This window comes from Protopterus annectens, chromosome 3.part1 (assembly GCF_019279795.1).
Source record: "Protopterus annectens isolate FY-2018-M chromosome 3.part1, PAN1.0, whole genome shotgun sequence".
NCBI classification, from domain to species: Eukaryota; Metazoa; Chordata; order Ceratodontiformes; family Protopteridae; genus Protopterus; species Protopterus annectens.
Genome location: NC_056732.1, coordinates 615410395 through 615431166, shown reverse-complemented (window position 1 = coordinate 615431166; position 20772 = coordinate 615410395). Strand labels below are relative to the sequence as shown.

The 20772-nt window shown below is 43.1% G+C and overlaps 1 protein-coding gene across 3 annotated transcripts in view; it reads right to left on the bottom strand.

Annotated features, from left to right (window-relative positions):
• CTDP1 (CTD phosphatase subunit 1) overlaps window positions 1-20772 on the bottom strand; it is a 2700378-nt gene that overhangs the window by 842606 nt on the left and 1837000 nt on the right. For all 3 annotated transcript variants that reach the window (XM_044066995.1, XM_044066996.1, XM_044066997.1), the window contains one exon: window positions 8013-8243. In XM_044066995.1, coding sequence (XP_043922930.1) covers window positions 8013-8243 — 231 coding nt within the window. The remainder of the gene's footprint in view (window positions 1-8012; window positions 8244-20772) is intronic.

Below are 20772 nucleotides of genomic sequence, written 5' to 3'. Positions count from 1 at the left end.
ATAGGTTAAAACAGCACTGTCCAAGGCCAAGAATACAGCTTCTATGGGACCAGACAATATCCCTTGGCTGTGTTCTACATGAACTACAGAGTGAACTGGCACCTCACCTCTGTGCCCTGTTCAATCACAGCCTCACCTCAGGCTTTGTCCCTACAGAATGGAACACTACTACAGTCATCCCTCTCCACAAAGGAGGAGCGACTACAGACCCTGGGAACTATCGCCCCATTAGCCTGACAAGTCTGATATGCAAAGCTATGGAATGCATCATTATGGACCTAATAAACAAGGATGTATGGAATCAACAAACTCTGGATCCCACACAGTTTGGTTTTGTGAAGGGTAGATCATGCCTGCTCAACTCGGTCGACTTCTTTGAGTCAGTCACCAGAGCTGTGGATGACGGCAAGGTGGTTTATACAGCCTACCTTGATCTGGCCAAGGCCTTTGATACCATTCCCCACTCAGAAATAATAGAAAAACTCACTAAGCTAGGCATCAACCCCTATATCACTAGGTGGGTTGCAAACTGGCTCACAAATAGAACTCACAGTGTGAAAGTAGCTGACTCCAAATCAGACTGCCGACCAGTCACAAGTGGAGTTCCACATAGTTCGGTCCTGGGTCCTCTCCTATTTGGTACCTACTTCTCTGAAGTCCAGACCAACACGAAGGGACTCTGGCTGACAAAGTTCGCAGATGATTGCAAGTTGGGAGCTATTATTAACTTCCCAATTGACGCTGACATAGGTTCATAGGTTCATACTAGGCTATCTGCCCTAGGGCATTTATAAGCCTAGCCAGAGTGTGTGTGGCTTTCACCACCCCTTAGGATGAGGACACTACACCTCATTAGTTTGCTGTGCCTCTGTCCAGCAGTGACACAGAGATGATTCCCGGGGTAAACCTATGATCTCCCAGCCACTCGTCAAGATTTCTCTTGAACAGAGTCAGTGAGGGGCTCTGCCTCACATGGACTGGGATTCTGTTCCATAGTGTAGGGAGTCTCTGGGTGATGAATCTGTCCCTCCAGCACGTCCTATTTATATCCGTGTTGAGGTTCAAGTCTCTTGCTCTCGTGGCTCTGGTGGATTTGGATTTTTTGAGGTGGAGCATGTCCATTAATTCCGGGTTGGACATGGCCTTGTATGTCAGGCACAGATCACCTCTGAGCAGACGGTATGCGACTGAATAGAGCTGGAGTTTCTTCAGTCGGGCAGCGTATGACATATGTTTGAGCCCCTTTATCCTTTTGGTGAGGAACTTTTGGGGTCTTTCCAACTGCTGCAGGTGTCAGGTAAGGTACATTCCGAATGGGGCATTGTACTCGAGCATTGGTCTGATAAGTGAAGAGTACAGGGGTACAATGACCTCTCCTGATCTGGATGTGAATCCCTTCATGATCAGGTGGGCAATGTAGAAGGTCTTCCTAACCACTTTGGCAATGTGAGTGTCAAAAGAGAGGTTACTGTCAACTTGGGTCCCCAGGTCCCTGATAACTTCTTCCGTGTTTAATGGATTACCACCTATGTGGTAATTAGGGGTTACCTTGTTTTTCCCAAATGGTATGACTATACATTTTTTGGCATTTAGCTTAAGGCCATGGCTCTGGCACCAGTTATCCATTTCTATGAGACCTCTCTGGAGGATGTCTGTGTCTGATGGAGTGTCAATTATGGCGCCCAGTTTGCAGTCATCTGCAAATTTTGTCAGCCACAATCCCCCTATGTTTGCCTGCATTTCAGAAAAATAAATGCCGAACAAGAGGGGGCCCAGGACTGAGCCCTGTGGGACACCGCCAGGACCGGCTTAGAGTCTGACATGGCACCAGCAACTCTAACCCTGTGGGTTCTGTCCTTGAGCCAGTTTGCAACCCATCTTGTGACATATGGGTTTACATCTAAGCTGGTGAGCTTTTCTATGATGCCCAAGTGGGGTATTGTGTCGAACGCTTTTGCTAGGTCAAGGTAGGCTGTGTGAACTGCCTTACCCTCATCAATGGCCTTAGTGACTGTTTCAAAAAGTCGACCAAGTTCAAGAGGCAGGATCTGCCCTTGACAAAGCCAAATTGGGTAGGATCCAGTGTCTGTAGGTCCCCAATGTTTTTATTTATGAGTTCCATTATGATCCTCTCCATAGCTTTGCAGACAAGGCTCGTCAAGCTTATGGGGTGGTAATTTCCAGGGTCCGTAGAAGCACCGCCTTTGTGGAGTGGGACCACAGTTGCCATACGCCATTCTTTGGGTACGTATCCTGTAGTAAGCCTAAGATTAAACAGCAGCCTTATGTGTGGGTTTAGTTCCTCACTGAGTTTGTGTAGCACACAGCCGGGGACACAGTCCGGTCCCATTGATGCTGTGTTTTTTGCTTTAGAGAGAGCAGCTCTCACCTGGGCATCTGAGATGTTTGGGAGGCTACACTCTGCTGGGATAGATATTTCTCCTTTTGGGGGGGGGAGAAATTTGCACTGAACCTGTCTGCCAGTATGTTGGCAATGTCTGTGGGTTCAGTGATTTTTGTATCATTTTGGACTAATTCTGAGCATATCTGGGAGTTTCCACCCAGGTTTCTAACATAGCTAAAGAAGATTTTATGATTGTCTTTTGTGTCTTTAGCGATTTTTCTCTCAAAGTTGGCCTTGGATGATTTTATGAGTGATCGTAGTTTTTTGCTAGTATTGATCAGAGATACCTTCCCTTTAGGGATTTTGCTCTGTCATGTAGTAGCTTTCTCCTCTTGTTGTAGAGTTTGTTTATGGCTGGGGTCCACCAGACCGGGCGCCTGCCTTTGGTGGAAAGGGTCTTGATTTTATTAGGGATTGCTTGATCCATACATTCCTGGAGGTGCTCGTAGAAGGTATTTGTAAGGGTTTCAGCAGCGTGGGTTGTGGTTTCCACTGGCTCGGGGGCCTTGAAGGATACCACTCCAGTCTTAAGAAGTGTGAAGTTTGCTTTTGAGAAGTTCTTCACTGTGGTCTTTTTGCTGGGGTGGGGCGGCATGTGGATCTCCAGTGAGTTTAATTTATGGTCTGATCTCACCAATGAGGGATATACTTCCGGTGTGGAGCATTTTGTCCCCATGTTTGTGATGATCAGGTCTAGTATATTTTCTCCTCTTGTGGGAATGGTGACTAGTTGTTCCATAGCATTTGAGTTTATGAACTCCAGGAACCTTTGGGCTAGGGTGTTGGGGCTTGAGTAATGTTCCCAGTCTATGTTTAGGTAGTTGAAGTCACCCAATATGATGGTGTTTGGAGAGACATTCATACTCTCCAGTGTCTTCAGGAAGGCTGTGTGGGGTTCCTGAGTTTGAGACGGTGGTCTGTAGCATGCTACAAACTGTAGGGCAGTTTTACCTATGGTTAATTGCACCTGGATGGTCTCCGATGCTTCGTGCGTTGCCACTAACCTGGAGGTGTGGGCATCCTTTATGAATATGGATACTCCCCCTCCTTTTGTGGTTCGGTCCGGATTTTGGGGCTGGAATGCATGATATGAGGTATAACCTGATAGTGCTGGGGTGCTCTCAGGAGCCTTGAACCAGGTTTCAGTCACAGCACAGACATCAATGTTCTCCATACTGAGGAGGGCTTCGAGGGCGTGCATCTTGAGGTTTAGACTTCTGGCATTGAGCAGAATTACCCTTAGTTTTTTTCCATTTTTGTTTTCTAAGGCGGTAGGTTTATCATTTGAGCCTTGCCTAAAAAACATCTTACAGAAAGGCCTCACTGAGACCAACAACTGTTGTCAGAACCATGGCCTTAAGCTCAATGCCAAAGTGTTGTCATCCCCCTTGGGAAAAACCCGGTTCCCATGAATTACCACATAGATGGTAGTCCATTGAACACAGAAGGAATTAAGAGATCTGGGAACACAGGTTGACAGCAACCTCTCTTTTGACCACCACATTGCCACTGTGGTCAGAAAGTCATATGTGGCACATCTCATTACTAAAGGCTTTGCATCCAGGAAGAAAGAGGTGATTGTCTCCCTCTACTCTTCCTGCATTAGGCCAGTCATCGAGTACAATGCCCCATTTGGCATATATCTCACTAGACACCTGCAACAACTGGAGAGGCCGCAAAAGTACCTTACAAAAAGGATCCTAGGCCTTAAACACTTGTCCTATATGGACAGACTCAAAAATTCCAACTATTCTCTGTGTCACATTGCCTACTTAGAGGCAATCTCTGCTTGACTTACAAAGCCATGTCTGACCCAGCTCTGTTAGACATGCTACATCTAAAGAAATCCCAATCCCTCTGCACTACACGCTCCAGAGACCTCAACCTCATTACCACAATCAACAGAACATGCTGATGGGACAGGTTCATAACCCAGAGAGTGCCAATGCTATGGAATAGACTTCCCATACATGTCAAGTAGAGCACCTCACTGGCCCTCTTCAAGAAGAATCTTGATGAGTGGATGTGAAATAGAAAATTCACCCCAGGGATCACACTCCAGTGGCTCTACTCGACAGAGGCACTGTGAACTAAGGTCGGGTGGCACGATGCCATGGTAATCCTTTGGGCTAGGCTTGCAAAGGCTCCAGGGCCATTAGCCTAGTACACACCTACGAACCTATGAATTACAGCCAAAAAAAACGCGTGAAGCTACAATTCTTATAACTCTTATAAATTCATATATATCTGAAGTATTATAAATACTAAAATCTAAATATCATAAATGTTTTAAATAAATAAATAACTAAATATAAAGCCGTATATAATTTGTAAACTTTCGTCACCCTCTAGTGGATGTAGCATAAAATTTATTAAAATAAGTGCCTTTCAAATATGACACTTTTTACAATCTAGCTGCTCCAAGCTTTAATACTAGGGCGAGGGAGATTGCTTCATTCAACCCAGGCGATCTATTAGCCTCAAGAATAATTTGGCAGTATAACTCTCTAAACTCTATTTTGGTCTTCCACATGCCAACCCTTATATCTTTAGGTACCTCCTTCTATTACAAAAAATAGAAACTTATGTAAAATACAGTCTAAACTGTTTATACAGGGCATCGTTTTGATTTCTGTTGGATCTTTTGTTTCAAACCTTCATTGATAATCTGCAATCTGAGTTGGGATTTTTGGTAAACTAAAAGGCCTTAAAAGCCATTTTGTTGACAATACTGGCTGTGTCAGGCTTCATCTTCTCAGCCATGGTCAAGTCATACATGCAAATTATAATAGTGCTGTTGTTGATTATACATATGTGTTTACTTTTGGTGGCCATCAATTCCCCTACCTACAATCCACCCAAATGGACTATTTGTTCCCCTCATAGGTGAAAGTTTTAGGCCACTAATGGGAGTGTTGCCATCACATTACTTTTGGAGGTAGAGTTTTTCCTTAAGCCCTAGCTATTCCCACTGCACACACCCAGTCCCATGCTTATGCTCAGGCATGCAATGGGTCTCAGCAAAGGTCACCCACCTTTCAGAAGGCACCCCACCTTGAGGAAAGCGTTTCCATGTGGTCTGCATTCTCCACTAGGGATTCCAACGTGGAAAGTGCAGCCTGTACATATGCACTTTCATCCTCCCTCTGAAAAGAAGTGTGCAGACATTGCTTCTTCACTCTTCTCCCTGCCCAGCTCCTCCAATAACCAATCTGCTAGTCAAACAAGGCTTATCTTGGTGCCACAATTCAAGGTTTACTGCTCTATGTCTCTGAGCTGCAAGGAAGTAAACATATTAATGTTTAATGCAGTCTACCTGCAACATTGTCTGTCTGTCATATAAACACAAAGGCAAAAAGTGATGCACACTAAAACCTTGTAAATGATGTCATATCTAGAGATGGGAGCTAAATGCCCCTATGAGATTTACAAAACTGTCCCCATTACAATGGAACATATATGCAGTACGTAAATTATATATAAAAAGCAGTGAGACACCACACTTCTCCAACCTATGAACAATTAAAGGAAAAGAAATAGTGTAGTGAAATAAAGCATTTTGGTATTTTCTTCCAAGTGAGGCACATGATGGAAGCAACAACAGAAAAAAATAATAAAAAGGTAAACTTCAATCCGAACAAGAAAGGGAGACAAACACAGGGGTAGGGGCAATATTGCAAAGGTTCTGTTGGCTAAAATGCAATAATGAGCCCAAAAGAGGGAAGGGGGTGGGGGCTATCATCTGGAAACTACCACCTCTTAGTAAAAAAGAGTGGAGGAAGGCATGGGGGGAATGACTGGCAACATTTATTTTTTGTCTGATCACACAAATATAGCTGGAAAAAAAAACAAAGGGACAAAGGACAAGGTTTGCTGCAGATGAAAGGAATAAGGAAGTCAAGATGCCTCAGATGAACATGGCAGGAGAGGTAGTACAGCAGCAGTGAAAAATGTCCCAAAGCAGAAGGACAAACAGGTAAAACAGATGAAAGTATATAAAGAATGCAATGACAAATGTCACCATCTGCCAAGTTCCTCCATAAATCTAAGGGACTCATGATCATGAGATAACAGGGACAGTTATATTCAGTTGTAGAGGTTCAGTTGCAGCCTAGTTCTGCAAAATTAATTTGGTCAAATCTGGCTGTTGAAATGGGCAACGTACTTTGTAGTGGATTCACATCCACCATACACATAAGACAGGACGAGACACTCCTGCACCAACTTTGTAATACAAATAACCCAGAAGTTAATCAATCCTTTGGGTTAGTCAATCTTTCCATCAATAAGCTGTCCACACCCATCAACCTGCTTCAACCGGAAAGAGTTCAACTAATTGAGCAGGAATAAAATTAAGAGATATTACTTTCCAATGTCAAAACTACAGATACTGTGAGAGCTGTAAAATATGGAAGGAATTAAAAAAAAATGTGCAGCATCAGAGAATGTCACGACACATTCACAAATTCATTCTCATTTTTCAAACTCTGCTTTCAACACAACAATGCAAAATAATCTTAAAAAGTATTAGCAGTTACAATTCTTAATGAACAAGATTGCTAATAAGCCAAATTAATTTAACAATTTTTGCAATAAGCCTCCTCATAACCCCCTTATGGGGAGGCTTTGCCCACCTGTATCCATGATCCTCGGAGTAAGTACATGTAAATAAGGGGAGTGTGGGGGTTGCTGAGCTCCTGTGTAAACAGCAATCTAAATTTGTTTCTTCCTGTCCCTTTGTGTGCAGAGTCAAGTTTTCACATCATGAAGTTTTTGCATGGAGAAAAACAACACATTGTGTGTGTCTCAGAGTTATCTAAAATCTTCCAGGAAAGGATTAGAAGATACAAAGCAAGGTAAAATACAGAGTGCTTGCAAAACAGAAAAAATGTGCAAGATAAGATGAATGGTGGATAACAAAAGTAAATACAGGCAGTAGATAAGTTTGTTACTGTATGATAAAATCTGATGGGGGGGGGGGTGTTAGATGTACTAAAACGTGCAAAGAAGACAGTTGACAGCTTTATAGTAAAAGCAGCAGCAATGTGGTTTTAACATTCAAAGTGCTAGCACATCGATGAGAAACACTCCAAATCCGGTATCCATGTGCCCAAAAGGAGACATATAGGAAAAGGAAGTACCAGCAGCAAATGACGGGGCATTGAGAGGTAACGAACCAGACCACCACTACACTAAGACAAGAGGGCAAACAAGTATGCTGTATTTATTAAAACAAAAAAGCAAGTTCTAGTAAATATGGTCTTATTAGACCAGTATTAATCCATGACCAAATTATCATAGTAAGTAAACAGAATATTTACAATGAAAAAAGCCAAGACTGCCTAAAAAACTACAGCTACAACAAAAATATTCCAACAGGAATGATGACTAAAATATATACGGAAATTGCAATGTGGTAGACAGTATTTTTTTCATTTAATCAACTGCTGCTTTAAATTTTAAATGCATAAAAAAAGTCCTGCATGTCACCATGTAACCACTGAATATGATTTACAGTGGACATGTTCATTTCCTATTAAGATTTACAGTGGATGTGTTCATTTACTCTGTTAACAAATACATTTTAAAATTCAGTTCTCTACAGTACCTGAATGATGAGTGCTCTCCATGGACTGGTAATGTAACTGGTGGTGCTGGTGCTTGTATAAATGGAGACTGTGTAGAAGACTGAGAGCCCTTTCTGATGAGCTTTCCTGTACTGGGATCATAAATTCGAACTTCAGGACCAGGCTGCACCTTTGGATGGATGGGAGTTGGGTGAAACAAGGCAGTCTGAAAAGCACTTTGTATATCTGGAAATGTAGCAGGACTGTTACATCTGCGAAGAAAAAAAAGAAAATAAGCACATTAACAAATATTACAGTACCTCTACTTAAAGGGTAACTAAAAATGTGCTCTACTTCTGAATCGTAAGCCAATTCAACAAAGTTTTAACTTTCAAGTACTCAATACACCCAGTTTAGAAAGGAAGGAAGCAGAGCTAGAAACGCTTATGCCGATGTGATCTTTATGAGATTTACATCAAGCAGAACAAGACCAGTATATTCTTCATCAAAAAGCAGTCAGTGCAAGAAGTTCCCCAGTAAAATTAACCAAAATGTTCTCAAGCAAAGTTCTTATGGTTATTAACAGTACATTAATAAGTCTTAATTAAACCTTACTTTCACTGAAAAGGTGAATTACATAACACTGTCTTGCACTGTGCTAGTAAGGAAAGGTGACACCTTTCTACTGCTTGCTGCTTTGTTAAACTATATCATATGAGGCTCTCAAATGACTGCTGGTAAATGTTTTATTGTGTTTCCCCATTGCCTAACAGAGCTGGCCATCCGTCAAAAGTACACTAATTCCCAACTGTAATGCATGTCAAAAATCTACCGACTAAAGGAAAAGAGAGAGAGATACATGATGTGTTTAGGTAATTACTGGCGTGGTCGACTAGCAGTGAGGAAATACTACAGACACATCTACAATGAATAAAGGAATGCATTCCTCTCAACCTCTTAGCATGAGAAACTTGGACCAAGTCAAAAACAGTAGAGGGGCAAAGGCCCAAAATCAGGGACATATTTTAAATATTGGTCTTAGAAAGCTGCTAGAATAACAGGTTTTGTTTTATTGTGCATTTTCTGTAGGATATAAGGACTTAAACTCAGATGTCTGTTATTATTTTGTGACTATAGTCCTCAATTATTTGACAGAAAACCACAAATTTTATGAGCATCAGACCCAGAATATGAGTAAAACATCTGGACAGTTGACAGGTACGAAGGGATATCAAGTCATAGTCTGCAGTGTCTGGTTCATTCCATGCCCTATTAAAAGAAATCACGAAAGCAGCAAATTAAAAATGGAAAAAAAAAAGCCTATTATTTTCATTATTATTACTATGGCAATAAGTACAAATTTGTGCATCCTATTAACTGCAGTGCTCGTCAAAGGGCCCTTAATCAGCAAAAACAAACAAAATAAAAACTCTCAAGATTTAACGTAATCATCATCTGGTAATGATCTTGCTATTTCATTTGGAAACAAGCACACAATACACAAGAATCCTAAACAAGACAACTTTTAACCTCATGTTCTAGTTTCTTTAGTTTTTATTTACAGGTCAGGCATATTCCTTATCAACCAGAGAAGACGTTGTGAACCATAACTGATAAAAAGTTGAAAGAATTTATTTGGGAAGAGACGAGAGTAAGAGTTAAGTGAGATAAGATGATTGTCCCCACAGAACAAGGTGGTTTAAGACTACCTGATTTGAAGGGCTACTTTAGAAAGTAAAGTTGTGTACACTTATCATAACATTATATGTTTGAAGAGTTCACTGCTGCAATAGCCTAAGCAATATGGGTTATAGCCTGTCTAGGATATAACAGCTAGCAAACTTCTAAAGCTTAAGAGCACCTTTTATATGTCCAGACCATTGAAACCTCATGCTGAGAGAAGACAAATCAGCGGTCTGGGTTCAGATCTTTCATCTGAAATGAAGAAGAAAGGATGCAATTCTAAAAAAGGTTATTGCTAGGTATAGAAAAACTAGTGCCCTCATCCTGGAAAACAAATTATAAAAATGTAGGGGGATGTAAGAAGGGAACAGCTACTGTAGCATCTAGCAAACATCTACTGTTACGGTAAGTTTACTTTAATAACTTTACTATTTTCAACATTAGATCACTGCTGCAGTAACGACTACCAAGCTTAGAATGTTTAGGAGAAGGAAGGATGAGGGTCCAGGCGTCTCTGGAGAATGATCCTAGCAAAGCCTGTTCTAGATCTGGAAAAGCAGCCTAGTTTTTAGTGCTTTGTGAAAGTCTGTACAGATGATCAAGTTATTGAATCTAGAATGCTTCAAATACACACCTTTCCAAAAAGCAACAGCAGAAGCCAAGGCTCTAGTAGAATTGCCTTGACCCTACCTAGAATTGACTTGTTATGGTGGGAGTAACAAAAGGAAATTGCACAGGACAACCATTTGAAGGTTTGAGTACTATAAAGATAGTATCTGGGTTGTCTGTGGATATCCAGAGTATGAAGAATCCTCTCTCCCAAAATGTTATGTTCTAGAAAGAAGACAGGGAGATTAATCGCTTGATTCAAAGTAAACTCAGATACCACTTTAGGCACAAAAGAACGCTCAGCTCTTAAACAAATCTAATCTTTGTGGAACATGAGATAAGGCTGACCCATCATAAGGGCATGCAGAAGTCAGAGCAATCAGCAACACCTTATTCCATGTTGAAAACCTCAAATCAGCCTGATAAGCTGGTGCAAATGGAGCAAACATTGCTGCTGTTTGTCTTTCGGCTTTTCCCAGTTAGGAGTCGCTACAGCGGAACTCCGGTTCACTAATGATTGGCAGTAGATTTTCACGAACGCCGAGGTGCCAGCTCGATGTCCAACCTTCAACGAAGGTACGCACATTTATGCATGTCTTTCGAACGCCCACCCAACCACAGGGAGGTCATGCAGACTTCACACAGAAGGCACTCCCAGCACTCCAGCCGAGAATCAAACAGAAGAATCTCTTGCTGTGAAGCAACAATGCTACCGCTGCACCACCGCGGATGTCAGATGGAGCAAAAATTAAATTTCCCAAAACAAAATTAAGACCTCGAGGTGGAGCTACATGCTTTCTACAAGCACAAGCAAGCAGAATCCCTTCAAAAACACTTCGACAAGGAAAAACACAGAAAAGGGGGAATTCAGGGATGGGCTTGCTGAAATGGCTGAAAGATAAACCTTGACAGAACAGTAAGAAAGGCCAGAAGATAACAACACAAATATTGTAGAATCAGAGAAATGCTAGCCTTAAAGGGGTCTTGTGGCACCAACCGGAAATGTTTTTCTATTTACTAATATGATTTCCTAGTAGCAGATTTCATTGCCTCTAGCTGCACATCCTCAAAAAATAGGTGTTTAAAAGTTTAATATTAAAGTTCTATGATCCAGGCAATCATCTTAAGTTGTTTCAAACTGGGGTGTATCAAATGACCATGTCTTATGTCAGCAAGTAGTTTCTGTGAGGAATCTTGTGGTAGCCATCCTTGACCATTTCCAAAAGAAGGGAAATCACTACTGCCTAGAACAGAAAGGAGTCACCACAATGACCACTGGAGAGTCCTTCTGAATCTTCAGTATGACCGTTGATATCAGGAGAAAGGCATACAGAAACATTCCCATCTAAGGAAATGAGTGAATAAGTTTTCCAGACTTGCTTGCAAGGAGTCCTAGAGCTAATCTTTTTCAGTGTTTTGTTGTGACTGGACAAGAATAGATCTTTCTGAGGTGTTCCTCATGGTGGGATCAACTAATGCTAGACTCACCGATTCAATTTCCACTTGTGAGGGCCTGTCCTGATCCTGCTCAGCTTATCTGGCACAGTTTTTCTAACACAGAATGCAAGATTGCATAGTGACATGGTGTTGAACTGCTACATCCCAGGCTACCATGACTAATCTGTACAGAGGGTATAATCTGCCCCCCCCACCAACACTGCCACTTGCTTATGTACCATATCACTGTGGTGTTGACTGTAACCATTTCTAAAAGTCCTGGAAATCACAGATGATTATGAGAACTGAGTGCATACATTACTGTCAATATCTCTCTCATGTTTGTGTTTTAGTCTGTCAGTTCTAAAGACCCTGCACTTTTACCCCAAAAGATACAGCCCAACACACACACACACACACACACACACACACAAGCAAGCGAAACCTGCTGTTATAGACTGTAATGGAGGTGGAAGGGAAAATGGCAGACCTGGATTCAGATAAAATGGGTCTTTCCACTACAGCAATCACATTTTTAGAAATCTGAAAACTAGATTTTGAAAAGTCAGGACTTTTGTAGACCATAAAGATTTTTAGCACCTTTGAATCTTTCTCGTGTGGAATCTGGCTATATGAATTATGAGCAACTTAAATGCCATGAATCCTAATAACATGAGAACTTCCCTTGCTTTGACTAAGTGGAAAAATTCAGGACTAGATCTAGATAAAAATAGTACAATTGTGCAAAATCTTAACATAATGGTAGATGTCCCTGTCTTCACTGCTGCAGTATTGCTGTGGAAGCCCGAATGTCCGGCCAGTCTACCAAAGAGTACTTTTTGCTTTTAAAAGGTAAGCCGAAAGTCAACCAAACACTCCTTGTGCACCGTAGGGCATAAAGGTGACGTTCAGGCCTACCATAATCAGAACTGAATGCCCCAGCAGGAACACAGTCCAAGAAACTCAAGAGGTAACCTGTACATCCAGGAAGGCAAAAGACTAGTGGGATGGAGGGAGGGTGCGAATACTGCAGTTGTGAAGGCAAGGACAGCTACCATACAAAACTGTACTATGTCCTTACATTCACTGCTGCAGTATTCTTAACAGATGGAAGAGTGCCAAAGCTCAAGAGGAAACTTGGGAGGGGAAAGATGCAGAACAGCTCCCTAAAAAGCTATGAAGAAAGTTCAGTTATGTACATTTACCATAAATGTAGATGTTCGAGTGTATTCACTATTACAGTCATCACTTGTGAGGTTATCCCTGCTGGGTAGACCTCGGCCAGCCTGAATACCAGAGTAAAGGATTTCCCTCCTGCGTCGGCTGTTCAGAGACTATGGCTGATGTCAGCTCGTCAGGGCTATAAAGGGTGACGGCCAATGGCATTATATCACTTTTTCTTGCCCCTCCCCAATAGTCAGGAGCCCTTAAGAGGATATAAAAAAACTGGGGGAAGGTGGAAGGGAAACAGGACTGCAACAGTGAATACACTCTATATTTATGGTAAGTGTACACAACTATACTATGTTCTTTATGTTTCACTGTTGCAGTCATCACTTGTGGGAAGATTCCCAAAGCTGAGGAAGTGGGTGGAGGCATGTTATATAGGTTATGAGGATGCTAGCATGCCCTGCGGGATTGCAGATGCGAATACTGCCCTGGTTTTGGAGAATGTAGCCAGCTGGTAGTGCCTAGTGAAAGTGTGGATACATGTCCATGTAAGCAGCCTCCAGAATATCCTTGATAGGAATCCCTCTCAAGAAGGTCGTGGAAGTAGAGCCTGCTCTAGTGGAGTGAGATCTGATGGATTTAGGACAACTCTTTCCATGGAAGGCATAGCAGAAATGCATGCAATGAGAGATCCATTTGAAAATGGTCTGCTTACTAATGGGTTTCTCCTCTGACCCAGGGGCGAACTAAACCAGGAGCTGGTCAGTTTTTCTGACTGATTTGGTCCTGTGAAGGTAAAATCTCAGTTGTCTGTGTATGTCCAGGGTATGCAGAATTTTTTCTCCTTTACTGGTAGGCTGTGGGAAGAAAGTAGGTAGGAGAATCGTCTGGTTGACGGAAATCTCTGAGACCACCTTAGGTATAAAGGCGGGGTTGGTTATCAGACAGATCCTGTCTGCGTAGAAAATGATGAAGGGCTCAGTGGCCATTAGGGCCTGGAGCTCACATACCCTCCTGGCAGAAGTGATGGCTAGCAATAGAGCAGTTTTCTGTGACAGGTACTTGAAATCTGCTGAGGATGCTGGTTCAAAAGGGGGTAGAGTCAACTTTTCCAAAACAAAGTTTAGATCCCAAGCTGCAGCAGGTGGCCTTCTAGGCAGTCTGATGTGAGCTACACCTCTGAGGAACTGTTTTAAGAGGTAATCAGAGAACAAGGGCTGCTCTGCCTGGATTCAGGCTGAGATAGCTGCAGCATGAGTCTTGACAGAGTAGGACAACCCCTTTGCTAGGGCTCTACCAAGTAGTCCAGAACCAGTGGTACAGTGGCATAGATACTGTCTGTGCCTTTGTTAGTGCATCAGCAGGTGAACCTTTTCCATTTTGCTGAATAAGATTTTCTGATGCTGGGTCTACGTGCCTCCTTAATAATGTCGAACACTTGCTTGTTGAGGGCTGCAGTGTTATCTGCCTTTGAGGAATCAACCATGCGGTTAACTTGAGAGTGGCCAGACCTGGGTGCAGTAGCTTCCCTCCCTGTTGAGTGAGGTTTGTGGAGGGGGGGGTAGGAGGATGGGAGGGTACCTGCTCAGACTGAGCAGCATGGGGTACCAGTGCTGCCTTGGCCAGTCTCGGGCAATTAGGATAGACCTTGGCCCTTCCTCTCTGATCTTGAACAGTACCCTGGGTATCAGAGGCAATGGGGGGAAAACGTATACAAACAGGCTGCCCCAATGAAAGGAGAGGGTGTCCACCCTCCAAGCCTTTCGGTGTAACTCTATTGAGCAAAACTGGCGGTTCTGGTATCTTGTAAAAAGGTCTAGGTCTGGTTTCCCCCAGATATGACTGATCTGCAGGAAGGTCTTCCTGTGCAACTGCCACTCGTCGGGATACAGGAGTTGTCTACTTAATTTGTATGCCAGGGTGTTTTGCTTCCCTAGAAGGTATTGTGCTATCAGATGCAGTCCCAGGTTTGAGGCTGACTGCCAGATTTTCATAGCTAAGCAACAGAGAGGTAAGAATGGGTGCCCCCTTGCTTGTTGATGTACCACATGACAGTTGTGTTGTCTGTCTTGACTAAAAGGACTCCTGGTGACAGGTGCTCTTGGAAGGTTAGAATTGCTCTGTGCACTGCCAGCATTTCTTTCAGGTTGATGTGGAAACCCTGAACCTCCTGTTCCCAAAATACCTGAGTTCACAGGGTTCCTTTGTGAGCTCCCCAGGCAATGTCTGAGGCGTCTGTGGTTATGGTTTGGCCGTGTGGCTAAAGGACAAAGGGGAAACCCTTGTTCAGGCTGCAAGTTTGGGGCCACCATAGAAATTCCTTCCTCAGACAAGGAATCAGGAGGAACTGGTGTTCCAGTGACTGGTAGTGCTGGCACCAGAGATTTCTTAGGTACCATTGCAATTTTCTCATGTGTAGTCTGGCAAGGGGGGGACCAGCATGATGCAAGAGGCCATGTATCCTAGGGCTTGTAGGAATTTTTCTAGCAGTGAGGTGAGTTTTGTGTGCCAGCTGGGTGAAGTAAGACTGTAGGAAGGCCTGCTTCTGTGGGGGGAGGAAGGTCGTTTGTGCTGAGGTGTCTAGAAGGGTGCCCAGGAAGGTAATCCTTCATGTGGGCTGCAAATAGAACTTTTCCCGGTTTATGGTGAATCCCAGAGAGGTTAGTAGGGTTTGCACGAAGAAGAGGTCCTGCAGGAGTTTTTCTTTGGTTTCTGCCTGAATGAGGCAGTCGTACAGATAGGAATACATGTGTATGCCCTTTTGCCTGCAAAATGCAACGACTGGGGCCAGGCACTTGGTAACGACTCTGGGAGCAGTGGATAAGCTGAAGGGCAGAGCAGAGAACTGAAAGTGTTGGGACCCTGCTCTGAACCTGAAGCAGGGGTAGCTTCCTCTGAAATTTAGGCACAGGAGAAACAAAAATGTTTAAGCTCCTATAAGGCCTTACCCTTATCCCCCACCCACCCTACCTGTTCTTGTGTTGGTGTTAGTGTTGGTGGCTCCAGAACTGCCTGCCCCTCCTGTAAATCTGTATTTGAACACTCATCCTGGGTCCATCTCATCTGCTCACTTAACTGAGTACAGTGAGATCATATCCCGAGTCTAGTGTTCACTCTACTTAATACAGAGAGAAGATTTGAGAAAGCCAACCCACTTAGGTTCTTATTTCCTCTCTACTTGCACTTTACTAACAAACACAATTGCACTTTATTCATCTGCTTTTACTGTATTTGTGTTTCCTCCTACTTTATTTTGCTTTTGCCTCTTCTTAAAAGTACTCAATTTTATTTATTCGGCTGCATTTATTAGTGCTTGGTAGTAGCCTGATTAAATTGAAACTGTTATTCAAAGTCTTTTGGTTTATGCACTTGGGCTTCATACCGGTTGTTTTACATTAAGAAGGTTTGTGGTCTGCACTGTTGTGGCAAGACAGGTAGTTTACATCCTTCAAAGCTGGGAATTGCTGATTGAAGGCTCAGTGTCTGCTATTCTAAAAGAGTATTAGTTCTGGTTTAAGCACTTGGGCTTCAGGCCAGTTATTCTACATTAAGAAGGTTTGTGGTCTACACTCTTGTGGGAGGAGAGGCTGGATTATGCCCTTTTGAGCTGGGAATTTCTGGTCATAGGCTTATTGTGCCTGCTTATTTGAACTGTTTCTTTCTGAAACTGGTGCGCCTTGTTGCTGTAGCAAAGACCAGATTCAGGCCTGCTGAATCTAGCTTTGTTTGTATAACGTGAGCACTGATCCAGGCCATATTTTTTGGAGAAGGTTCCCCTGCACCCTAGTGGCAGGAGAGTGCAGTTAGAACTTATCTGATTGAAGACTGCTGGAATAGGGCTCAGTTTTGAACTTTTTTCTGGTTAATTGGGTCTTCTTCTTTTTTGGCTTTTTCCCGGTTAGGGGTCACCACAGCGGATCATCTGTCCGCTCATGATTGGCAGTGGAGTTTTACGGTGTTGAGTTGCCAGACAGGCGCCCAACCTTCCATAGAAGGCACACACATGCACACACTCACACCCAGGGCCAATTTAGAGTGTCCAATTCACCTACTGCATTGTCTTTGGGATGTGGGAGGAAACCGGAGCACCCGGAGGAAACCCACGCGACCACAGGGAGGACATGCAGACTCCGCACAAAAGGCACCCCAGCCGAGAATCGAACCGGAGAACCTCTTGCTGTGAGGCGGCAACGCTAACCGCTGCACCACCATTCTGGTTAATTGGGTAACTTGTTTAAATCAGTTTGTTCGTTTTCTATTGTTTTATATAAAAAAATGCACTTTATTCATCTGCTTTTACTGTATTTATGTTTCTTCCTACTTTATTACTAGGGGTATTGACTACAACTCTGATCTGAGATATATAACAATAAGTATCCTTTTCTGTGCATTTAAAGTGTTTTTTTTTTATTGTATCTGCTTTTTCTGAAAAAAAAAAAAATATATATATATATATATATATATATATATATATAGATAGATAGATAGATATATCTATATTTATCTATATCTATATATATATATATATATATATATATATATATATATATATATATATATACTTGTTCCCCGCCTTTCTAAGCTAGTATAGTCCAGTTTTCAGGTTAGTGCTGAACTCAGGGCTGTGTTACAAATCTCTGTGTTTGCCCATACCTTACTTGGACAGAAGGAAATTTCTCTGTTCACCGGTGAGAGGGGAGCTTTGAGCAACCTGTCTGTCCCTGGAGGAGTGGTTTCAGTCCAGAAATTAACAGTTTATTGGCCATTTTGGGCTAATTTCTATCTCTTTCATTTCCCTGCTATAAAAAACGCATTTGCCCGGTTTTCTGTGCCGGGCAGTGCCAGTTAGCAAGGGTATAACTATTCCCGGCTCCACAAAGTCTTGGAACTAGTCAAACTTTCAACGTAAGCACTCAAGCTATTCATTTCTCAGTCCGGCACTTGCTCAAAACTCATAGAAAGCACTTATAAACCCTAGCACTAGACCCCTCCTATACTGTACAGAACGACAAGGCTCTTCATTCGACAGTTCACTGTACCTATACAGGCATGTCCAAAGGACATTTCCAGGTATACTCTCCAGTCCAACTGGTGAATCTGGGCATTTTGAGGCAATGTTACAACTGTCTCGTGTACACAGACAACCCTCTCCTCCTACCACCAAACACTGATACATGCAAGAGATGCAATTATACAGCCAAACTGGAGGCTCAGCTCTCTCAACCCAAGACTGGATCAGACAGTCAAGAGGAGAAGGGAAATACTTGCATCACACCATCAGTCTCACAGACCCATTAAACCAGCAACGGCAAAAAAACACACATAAATACACGAAAGCATACTCGGAGACTCTAAATAAAAATCTGCAAAAGCAACAGAGACCTCCAAAGCAGACATCCAAGCAACCTCCACCCCCAAACACAAACCACGAAACACATACTTCACAAAACCAGTGTGCCACGCAATCATAGCCCTTAAGGCAAAATTACATACCCAACATACTAGTAATAGGTGACTCTATAGTCAGGCACACTGACGTCCCACTCACTAGGCTGAATACGGAGAAGGTTACTGTTAGCTGCCTGTTGGGTGCCAGGATCCACCACATAACACAAGCACTCAGGTCACTCCAGAACAAGTACAAATATGACTCTGTCATTGTCCATGTTGGTGTGAATGACCTGAGCCATACCTCCCTGGACTACATGAAAAGAGACATGGAAGAGATCTCTGATCATGTAGCCCAGGCCAGTATGACCCTGACCCTGAGCAGCTTCCTGCCCTCACCAAGAAATGATATCACGGTATAAAGAAAAAATTATCAGTTTCAACAATTGGCTAAGTTTCTGGTGTCTTTCAAAGGGGATCCAGTGTCTGTCTGCCAGTTGGGAGGGTGGCCTAATGGGTTAAGGTGTTTGCCTTACAAGCACAAGGTGCAGGGTTCGAGTCTCACAAGGGATACTTGGCTATGCTTAAAATGGCTTGCAAGGCCAGTTAGCTTAGTACTAATCTATGAACCTATTCTATGAACCTATGACATGCTTGACAAGCCACGCTGCTTCGCTAGAGATGGCTTGCACCTGTCACCCTTAGGCTTTCGAATACTTGCCAAGGCTCTTGCCACCCCCACAGTGCCTATTTTAGGCAAGGTTCAAAAGACAAACCCACCGCCATAAATAGCACAAGTAACAACAATCTGAGGGTAATGCTACTCAATGCCAGACGTCTAAACCTCAAAATGCATGCACTCGAGGCACTCCTCAGTACGGAGAAAATAGATATATGTGCAGTAACAAAAAACTGGTTTAAGGCTCCAGAGAGCACCCCAGCACTACCAGGCTACAACTCATACCATACATTTCGGCCACAGAACCTGGACTGAAATACAAAAGGCGGGGGCGTATCCATATTCATCAAGGATACCCACACCTCCAGGTTAGTGGCACAGCACGATACTTCAGAGATCATTCATGTGCAACTAACAACGGGCAAAACTGCAATTCAAATAGTAGCTTGCTTCAGATCACCCACCATGCCCCAGGACCCCCATTTCGCATTTCTGGAAACACTGAGAACCATAAAGGTCCTACCAAACACCCTAATATTGGGTGATTTCAATTACCCAAACATTAATTGGGAGAACAACTCAAGTACTAACTCCCTTGCCCAACATTTCCTAGAATTTATAAACTCAAACGCCCTGGATCAACTGGTCAACACTCCCACCAGAGGTGACAACATATTGGACCTGGTCATCACCAACATGGGCAACCGGTGTTTCACACCGGAGGTCAACCCCTCGGTGGTTAGATCTGACCATAAACAAATCACTTTGGATATCCACATTCTGCCCCCCAACCCTGGACAAGGAAACCACTGTGAAAAACTTTTCAAAAGCATACTTCACGTTACTTATGACAGAGGTGGAAAATTTCAAAGCCCCCATGCTAAAGGATAATGCTGTCCAAGCTGCTAAATCCTTTACTAATGCATTCTACAGGCACCTACAAGAATGCATGGATCGTGCTTTCCCAAGCAAAACCAAGACTCACTCTTCCAACAAAAGGAAACCAGTCTGGTGGACCCCTGCCATAAACAAACTATACAAAAGAAGAAGGAAACTAGTACAGAAAATAGTAAAATCCCAAGAAGGGAAGACATCCCTGATCAGTATCAACAAGACACTACGATCCCTTATAAAATCATCCAAGGCGAGCTTCGAAAGAAAAATTGTCAAGGACTCTAAAGATAACCACAGGGCATTCTTTAGCTATGTAAGAATCTAAGTGAGAATGCTCAGATCTGCTCGGAGTTAGTGCAGAATGGCACAAAATACACAGAAACGACTGACATCACCAACTTCCTGGCAGACAGGTTCAGTGCAAACTTCACCCCCTCTCACCCCCAAAAGGGCCCATTACCATACCAGAAGAATGTACAGCCCCTGAAATCACAGACACTCAGGTTAAAACAGCCCTCTCCAAAGCCAAAAACACAGCATCAATGGGACCAGACAGTGTCCCAGGCTGCGTCCTACGTGAGCTCAAAGAACTAACCCCCTCACCTAAACAACACTGTTCAAACTCAGCCTCTCCACAGGCTATGTACCCATAGAGTAGCGCACAGCAATGGTTATTCTGCTCAACAAAGGTAGAGCCACAACAGACCCCGGGAACTATCGCCCTATAAGCCTGACTAGCTTGGTCTGCAAGGCTATGGAGCGCATCATCATGGAACTCATTAACAGGGACATTGGGAACCTCCAAACACTGGCCCCTACCCTGTTCGGCTTTGTTAAGGGCAGATCATGCCCCCTAAACCTGGTGGACTACTTTGAGACAGTTACCAAGGCTGTAGACAAGGGAAAGGTGGTACACACAGCCTACCTAGACCACGCAAAGG